This window comes from Cryptomeria japonica, chromosome 7, assembly GCF_030272615.1.
Source record: "Cryptomeria japonica chromosome 7, Sugi_1.0, whole genome shotgun sequence".
Classification (NCBI taxonomy): domain Eukaryota; kingdom Viridiplantae; phylum Streptophyta; class Pinopsida; order Cupressales; family Cupressaceae; genus Cryptomeria; species Cryptomeria japonica.
Window position 1 is genome coordinate 753,232,378 of NC_081411.1, and position 9,516 is coordinate 753,241,893.

The 9,516-nt window shown below is 35.6% G+C and overlaps 1 protein-coding gene across 1 annotated transcript; it reads left to right on the plus strand.

The window, feature by feature from the left end:
* The first annotated feature begins 5,084 nt into the window (after positions 1-5,084).
* LOC131856987 (secreted RxLR effector protein 78-like) lies at positions 5,085-5,561 on the plus strand. The gene has a single exon (XM_059208966.1). The coding sequence runs from the start codon at positions 5,085-5,087 to the stop codon at positions 5,559-5,561; it is 477 nt and encodes a 158-aa protein (XP_059064949.1).
* The last annotated feature ends 3,955 nt before the right edge of the window (positions 5,562-9,516 follow it).

The window sequence follows — 9,516 nt, forward strand, 5'->3', positions numbered from 1 at the left end:
ATCTATAAATATTTTGCATTGCTCTCCTCTCAAGGTTACTATAGGAAGTTATTTCGCTACTTGACTTCCTTACAAGTGATATCAAAGCCTGATCACCTTTGGTTTCGATTGTGGGTTGTGGAGTTTTTTTGAACTAATCCATATTCAAGTGGGAGCTTGTGTAGAAGACACTTTTTGTTCTTGTTGCAGGATTTTTCAAATGGCAAGTTTGTTAGGGAGAATAGAAGTGGGGAAATTTTTTGGAAGTAATTTTGAGATGCAAAAGTTGAAGATGGAGGATCTACTAATAGATTGAGATTTTTGGGATGCTATTGATGTGAATGTCTCAAGACCTTCAAATCCTACTATGACTGATCAATATGCTATTATGGACCGTAAAGCTAAGGGTCTAATTAAATTTTGCATGCCAAACCCTATTCTAATATGTTAAAGTTGTGAAATACAACCTCACAGAACCCAGTGAACACCTATACGCAAATAACCTTTTACAACAATGGAAGATTCACACAAAACATGAAAGTTTATTTGGAACCCTAGAGAAAAAATATGCAATAATAATAATTGGTGTTTAGGATTACAAAGGGATCAATCCTTATAAAAGGAGATCAAAACCTAAATATAAAAAAACCTAAAAAGAAATTAATAATTAATAGTGAATTAATTATTAATGGGCCTAAGTTTAGCTTCCTAATTTACCTTAAGTGAAAATAAAGTAAAAGGTGACTTAATTAATAAATCAATATGATTTAATTAATTAATTAAAGAACCTTATTACTCCAACACCCCCCTTAAGATTAACATAGGGAGAAGCTAAGAAAATAAGGACTAGATGCATGAAAGCAAAAAATAGGTCCCGACAACAAGGCTTGATGAGGTACCCAAGTACAATGAAATCTCTATAAAGTGGAGAAAAGGGAGAAAACCCAGTGGGAAAAAAACTCCTCTCCAAGAAGAGAAACAAAAAATGGACTAAGAAGCCTCCAAACAAGAAAAGATTGGAACAAAAGACGAGCATGAAGAAACATTGAAGCATGAAGAAGCTACAAACACTATCATAGAATGACTACTAATATGCTGAAATAAGAACCTCCTCTGAAACAAAAAATGATCAAGATCACAAAGACATGAATTTGCATGAGTTCCCTCAATGATACTACTCAAATAGTCAGATGGCAAACAAAGGCAAAACATCTAGTAGTTGAATATATAGGTGGCACATGAATCTGCATAAGTGGCCCCAACAACACTACTCAACCATTCAATAGAAAACTGCTAGTTGAAAATATAGATGCCAATAGTCTAAAGAACATCGATCAAGTGAAAAATGGAAGGTCGCCTCCAGAAATAGGAATGCAATATCATCCATATGGTAAGTGCTCCATCTCATTGAAATGCATGGGTAACCAGCCGCTGCATCTACCTAGTACATAGGAACAAATACTGAATGTATAGCTCACTCCAATGCAAAACCAAGGAAGCATTAGCACCAATAGTAGAAACCCCCCTATAATGCTGACAAGGGAGAGGTATGGAAGGTACATTGAATTTGAAAGCCATAATGTAGTGCATGAAGAAGAACCAAGAACATCTGACCGTGCAAACATGAAAGTACAAGCAAATACAAAGTGTGTGCAAACCAAGGCACACATGCATGCGAAAGGTTTGAAGGAAAAAAAATGGCAAACATCAAACCCCCATGACATTTTATATCATAGTGCAAGTACAATAAGGCACAAAAATGGTGTGCAAGATCACATAATACATGTGCAATACAGAGGCACTGTAGCTCTACGTGTTTACAAAAAAATAAGTGCTTATAATGAAAGCTCCAAATGTCAAAAAAAGACACAAGACTAGAAATACATGAAGAACAACAAAAAACAAGTCATCCCACACAAACGAGAAGTTTCCATGAGCTTATATGTCCAATTAATTCACCAAAGTGTGAAAACATAAAAAACTAAATAAAATGTACCTAGAGTAAAATCTGAAAAAAAATGCATGGATGGTTGTGAAGAGCTCTAAAACACTGTCCCAACATTGCTGGAATTGCAAAAAATGAAGAAATTGGCGAAAAGTTAAGAGCTGGGGACTGAAAACAACACCTCTGACTTCAAATGGCTGTAGAGTGCACCAATAGCAAAAACAGGTGATAAGACCCACATATTTGTAAAGTAGACAAAACCAACTTTTCGACGATATCTCATAGAACCCAATGAACACTTGTATGCAAATAACCTGTTACAACAATGGAAGATTCACACAAAACACAAAAGTTGCTTTGGAACCCTAGAGAAAAAATATGCAATAATAATAGTTGATGTTTAGGATTACAAATGGATCAATCCTTATAAAAGGAGGTCAAAACCTAATATAAAAACTGGATCAATCCTTATAAAAGGAGGTCAAAACCTAAATATAAAAACCCTAAAAATTAATTAATAATTAATAATGAATTAATTATTAATGGGCCTAAGTTTAGCTTCCTAAATTTAGCTTAATAAAGTAAAAGTTGACTTAATTAATAAATCAATATGATATAATTAAGTAAAGAACCTTATTACTCCAACATAATCAACGTCCATGAAGAGACCTCTACAAAGAAGCAATGGAATAAGCTTGATGAGATGTATCAATCCAAATCTTTGTTGAATTAGATTTTCCAGAGAAATTAATTATATTCTTTGAGAATGGAAGGGGGAGGATGGATTACAAACCACTTGGAAGCATTCGATTTGTTGGTGGATCAATTTACATATGTTAGTGCCAAGATGGACAAGGAGGAGAAATGTCAGATCTTGCTTAGTTATGTACCTAATTTGAGGGATTATCTTGTTATGGCTATTGGTAGTACCTCTGCTCTTTTCAAGTTTGAAGATGTGGTGGGTGCCATGCTTGGTGAAGAGATGTGGAGGAAGGTATCCATCAGTTCAAAAGAAGCCCTAATTTTTCATGGAAGACCTAAGGAAAAAGGCAAGAAGAATGATAAGCATGGCAAATCCAAGTCCAGAGAGAGATCCAAATCTCCTGGAAAGTCCAAAGTCATTTGCTAGAATTGTGATAAATCAGGACACTTCCGTAAGAATTTCAAAGAAGAAAAGAAGAAGAAAAAAAAGTTCGATTTTGATTCTAAGTCTAAGAAGGAACATAGTGATGTGTTCATTGCAACTTTGGTCACTCATGCAAGTAATGATGCATGGTTAATTAAATCAAGTGAATCCTACCACTTCCAACAAAGATTTATTTTCTAAATATGAAGAATTTAAAAGAGGTGATAATTCTCATTTAGATATTGTTGGTCATGGTAAATTTATAATTAGGTTTCTTGATGGTAGAATAAAAAGGATTAGTGATGTGTTGCATGTAGACACCTAAAAATGTCTTGTTGATCATGTACTAATTATTCCTCTAATTGATTAAATAATTATTTAATTAATTTAATTAATCTTATTCTTCTAAATTCATATTTCTTCATCATCTTATTAATTTTTCAATTTCTATTCTATCATAATCAATTAATCATTTAACCTTTTCTAAATATTTATTAAATATTAATTATTTAATTATTTCTTATTCAAATCCCCAAATTCTAATTTCGTTTAATTTCATTAACTCTTCTAATTTCGTCTAATTTCATTAATTCTCCAAATTCATATTCAAATTCAAATTCATATTCTTCTAATTTCATCTAATTTTGTTACATGTGCATTTCAGTTTCATCATTTCAAAAATCAAATTGAATTTCTAAATCAAATTTGCATGAATTCAAAGATCGAGTTGAATTTAAATAAAATCAAAATTCAATTAACATTCAAAAATCAAATTGATTTCCAAGTCAAGTTCTAAACATATTCAAATAACAAATTGAATTAAAAATAAATTCAACAAAACTTTGTTTCTAAAAATGGTTTGCGAGAAATAAAGACTAATAAAGTAACTTTCACATGATCCAATCGTAGAGTTGGAGGGGATCATATAGCTGAGAAATTAGATAGATTTTTTTTGCGAGGAAATTGGGCTTCCAAGCCTTTAATTTTTGAAGCGGGGGTCAAACCTATTGTTGCTTAAGATCATTTCCCTATAGAACTCTTGATATGCCTAGATAGTATTCTGATTCGATGTCCTTTTAAATTTGAAAAAAATATGGTTAAGGGACTTTGGTCTTAAATACTTAATCAATTATTGGTAGATAGAAGCCCCTGGGGTTTATAGATCACGGGCATTCAAATTTTTTTAAGAAACTTTAGTTTCTTAAAGGGAAGTTAAAGGAATGGGACAGGGTTAAGTTTGGGAATATCTTTGTGAACAGAGATGAAATAGAAGTAGAGCTTGAAGATCTGCAAATGGTTATTATGGACCAGGGCATGTCAATGGAAACTTACAACAAGGAAAAGATCCTTTTAAGTCTAAATACAATAACATTTTGGCTAGAGAAGAGGTGTATTGGAAACAAAAGTCCCGTGAAGGTTGGTTAAAGGAAGGTGATAGAAATACAATTTTTTCATAATTCGGTAAAGGTCAGAAGATCCCAGAACAAAGTAACCTCCATCAAGAGTAGGGAAAATGTAGTATTGGATAAGGTTGAGGATATTAATAAGGAAGCGGTGGATTTCTTTATGGAACTTCTGACAAAGGACCAGAGTTTAAATATTCAACATCAAGATGTGCTTCTAAATAATATTCCCCAAGTTATCTCAGAAATTCAGAACCAAATACTCTGCAAACCTATTCTGATCGAAGAAGTGAGACATACAGTTTTTTCAATGGTGGGGGACAAGGCACCGAGGCCTAATGGGTTTCTGACATATTTATACTAGCAGTTTTGGGATGTGGTAGGCCATGAAGTTTGGTAGGTGGTGGAAGAAGTGAGAGTTAACGCATGGGTTGCTAAAGAATTGAACTGTACTTTTCTTGTCTTGATCCCCAAAGTCGAGAGACTGGCTTCTTCTAGGGATTTCAGACCAATTTCTATTTTTAATGTCTTGTATAAAGTGATTGTAAAAGTTATCATGAACAAATTGAAACCTCTTCCGAAGTCTTTTATTTTGGAGGAGCAAAGTGGGTTTGTTCCAAGAAGATCGATTATGGAAGGCATAATAATAGCTCATGAAGCTATCCATACAATAAGAAAAGCAAAGGTGGAGCGGATGTTAATCAAATTGGATATCAGGAAAGCTTATGATATGGTGGATCGGGATTTCCTTTTCCAAGTTTTGGAAAGGTTTGGTTTCTCCTCTCATTGGATTAGCTGGGTGAAGGCGTGTATTGATGGATCGTGGATATCTGTATTTGTTAATGGGAGCCCGCAAGGCTTTTTCCAGTCATCCAGAGGTTTGCGGCCAACTAATCCTCTCTCTCCCTTCCTCTTTATTCTATTGGCAGAGGTTTTGGGAAGATTTATTCAGCATTTGGGAAGCGAAGACAAGTGGAAAGGTGTTCTTGTTGCGGCTAGTGTCGAAGCGGTCACTCATCAGCAATTTACAGATGCCGCAATACTTTTTGGGGATGCTTCGTTTAGGGAAGCCTGCATCATAAAAAAAACTCTTGATGTTTTTTTGTGAGGCATCTGGGCAACAGGTAAATTGGGCTAAATCAGATATTTTCTCTTTTAACACCGATTTGAGGAAGCAGAGAGAGATTCTTAGAATTTTGGGTGTCAAGGATGGATCCTTCCTGGGCAGATTCCTGGGCTCCCGCTGTTTGGGGGATCAAATCAAATGAATATGTGGCAAAGATTGATGGACAGTTGTGTAAATAAATTAGAAGGATGGAAGAGTAAATGGCTTACGTCGGCTGGAAGATTGTTGTTACTAAAATATGTATTATCTGCAATGCTTATATACTCCATGATGTGCTTTAAAGTCCCAAAAAAATTGTAAGAAGTATCAACTAGTTTATGAGGAAATTCTTTTAGAATGGTAAGAGTGAGCAAGATAAGATCCCATTGGTTGCATGGGATAAATTTTGTCAACCAAAATTGGTAGGTGGTGCAGGTCTTAGAAAGTGGAGCTTGTTGAATGAAGCTTTGGGTGCAAAATTGATATGGCAAATGTATGAAAAACCAGACCAAAAATGGGTCCAAATCCTGAAACACAAGTATTTGGACTCAAATAATATAGAAAGATTTTTTACAGTTCGGGACCCCCCGAGAGGATCCACAATATGGAATTTTTTGCTGACTTGTAGGAAAGTGATAATAGATCACACATGGCAATTGGGGAATGGGGAGAAAGAAATTTTCTCAATGAATTCATGGGATGGTAGACCTTCTTTGTCTCTTAGGGGTGAGGTAGCTCAAATCAGACATGTGACTGAGGCTCTCTGGGGACCAAAAGTTAGGGATTATTTGGTTAAACTGAGAAGTAATGGAGTGGATGAGTGGAAATGGAAGGATGTTGATTTTCTACTGCTATCTCTTTAGTTAAAATTTTTGTTTAGCAGGATTTTGGAAAAGTACTCACCAGTAATTGGTCTAAAAGATGATGTCCTTAAATGGTGTGGATGAAAATCAGGGAACCATTCAATCAAAGTAGGTTATAATCTTATTGAAAATGTAGAAACTCAAACAGAGTGGCCTTGGAAGCTATGTTGGAGTTCTAAGTTCCTACCTAAGGCGGGGGTGTTTTCATGGCTAGTTTTGAAAAGAAGAATTTTGACAGGAGATAGATTGAAGAGGTTGGGTTTCAATGGCTCATTCCAGTGTGTTATATGCAAAGAAAGGGAAGAATCATTGGACCACTTGTTGTTACAATGTGACATGGCCCAGGGAGCATGGGAATTCTTATTAAGAAAACTAGGGTGGGAAATTTCTCTTCCAGATAACGTAATTGATCTTTTCAAAAGTTAGTTCTTGAAGTATAGGAAATCAACCCTCTCGAGTGTATGGACTATCTCACCTTCAATTGTTATATGGGATTTATGGAAAGAAACAAATGGGTGAGTATTCCAAGATAAAGAAGAGATGTTGGATAGAGTATGTGATAGGGTGGGGAGGGCTATTTCTGAATTTACTTCTTCAGCAACAATTAATCATTATTTTTTGAAACATCTGTATGGCTTGGTAGACAACTTTATTCAAGCCAGGTGGCCTTTGATTCAAATCAGATCCGTTCATGGGTTTCCAAGGGTTAATCCTTTTTGTAAGGACCATGGACAAAAGGGGGAATTTTGGTCAAAATTGGAGCAAGGATGGGTTAAGATCAACTTTGATGGGGCCTCTAGGGGCAATCCAGGTATTTATGGGATGGGATGTGTGACTCGTAATGATGAAAGGAATGTTCTATTCAAAGGTGCAAAACGGGTACAAGATGGAACTAATAATGATGCAGAGGTGCAAGCGGCTCTATTAGCAACTGATTTGGTAGTTAACATGAAGGTTTCAAAAGTCCATTTGGAGGGAGATTCTCAAGTTGTGGTTAACGCAATCATGAAAGGAGTAACCTCGAGATGGACATTAAATAATTTTATCACCTTTATTTTCTCAAAATTGAAAACCTTTCATGATTTTTGTATTTCTCATGTAAGGAGAAGTGAAAATGTCATTGTTGATCGGTTGTCCAATGTGGCATGCAATTTAGTGAAGGGAGAGGTGAGGTGGTAGGATGGTAATGATGACAACATTCAATGGAGTTAAGATGGCCTACTAAGTACAATATCGATGACAAACTTGAAATGTACGACATGCATTTTTATTTATTTTTGTTCATGTGCCTAGGTTGGCTCGAGTATTACGGGCAATTAATGTTGAATTCCTCTGCAATGATGGATTGAATTGGGAGAAATACATTAATAGTTATAATGATCTAATGTACGCTCATTCATTGTGACAGATGAGCAAATTTGGTGTTGGTGAAAGCGGTTTTTTTTGCAGAGATTGACAATTTTTTTTGGCAGAGATTGACGGTTTTTTGTGGTGCTCGAAATGGAAGCCAACTTCACACTCAAAACTTCTAAACTCGTGCCTGCCTTTTGGGGTCCAGCTCCTGAAAAATGATTGCAAAATATGTTTCTTGCGAGGGATCCCTTGTTCTCGAGGGCGGTTCAACTGGTTCTAGGCCAGGAGGTGGCAGTCATTGGTCACAAATACAGAACAAGGGTAGATATCTACTCCCTAATTATGGTGTGGGGGCTTGAATTCAGTTATTCCCATGCAGAAGTTAGAAGTGTGATGACGACGACAGTGCCGAAAGATTACTTGCTAAACATGAAATCTCTGTTGGAGTGAGAGGTCTCAAGATGGGGCTTTAATGTCTCAGAAGGCATCCCAGAGGAGCATGCAGAACTTAGAGGCAAGCATATGCGGATTCCCTTTCAACGACACCAAGAATAAGTAAAAGCTAGATTTCATGAGGATGCGAGGAGGGGGTGGGAGGGCCTAAAAATGTATGTTCAAATCATGGAATTGGAGGAGATTATCAGGCAGGCACAAGAGGAATGTGGGATGGTGGATGAGGTGCGAAGGAAGCCACCGATAACTAGGCGTCTTTATGCAGAAATGACCAAGCAAAATGAGTTGCTGGCAATTAGACCAATTGATGGTGAGGACAGGGTGGGTGGTGTTTAGATCACCTCAATTGCAGGAGTGACAAAGAAAGAGAGATGAAGATACTATGGGCTAGGGTACCTCTTGGTGCCAATTTCCTATTTTTTGTTCGATTTTATTTGAATATCTTTAACTTTCTATTAGAAATTGTTTAAATAGTATATATGCCAAAATTTTGTATGACTGATGTATATGGGCATTTCCATGCTCATAGTAGTGGGGTGTGGAGTTTGAGTAGGTTACTGGTTGTGAATTTCTTTTTGTTGATGGGTGGTTTGGAGTTTTTTATGGGTGTTTTTTCGGGAAAAGTGGTTTGATAGTTAAAATATGGATGAAGATGTACTGTTTTAGCTTTATTTAATAAATTTATAAATATTACCGATAATTTTTTTTTTTAAAAATCAATATTTAAATCAATTCTCATGCAAAGATCAAATTGAAAATCTAAATCAAATTTCAAGCGCCTTTCTCTTTAAGTTAGTGTTTTCATTGCACATCTTAGCGTTTTTGTCTTACATGTTAGCGCTTTTGCTTCCTAGGTTAGCATTTTTGCTTAAGAAATCACACTTTTACTTAGTAGTTTAGCGCTTTCATTGCATAGGTTAGCACTTTTTCTCAATAGGATAGTGCTTTTGTTGTTTTAGCGTTTTCATTTCACTCTGCAAAAAAATTGGAATTTTATAATTTGTATGCTAACGGATCTTTGTAGGTTCGACCATCCAAGACCAATTTTGGTAAATTTTTTACTTGTGTGTTTGCAGGTTTTATTTTGAGCAACTTTAGTGCATTTTGTTATTTATTTTAACTAGGAGTATTTTGGGAAGTAAAAAATCATACATGTTTCACCTAGCTTAACTAAGGGGTAAATGAATAGCATGCAACTTGCATCATGTGTTTTCGGTAAGGTAGTTGCACATAGGCAATTTAAAGGGTGAAAGAACCATTGTCTATCATGCTTGTTTAAAAGTAGTAGG

Coding starts and splice junctions, on each gene's coding strand:
- LOC131856987 (XM_059208966.1), top strand. CDS start 5,085: ATGGAAGGCATAATAATAGCTCATGAAGCTATCCATACAATAAGAAAA.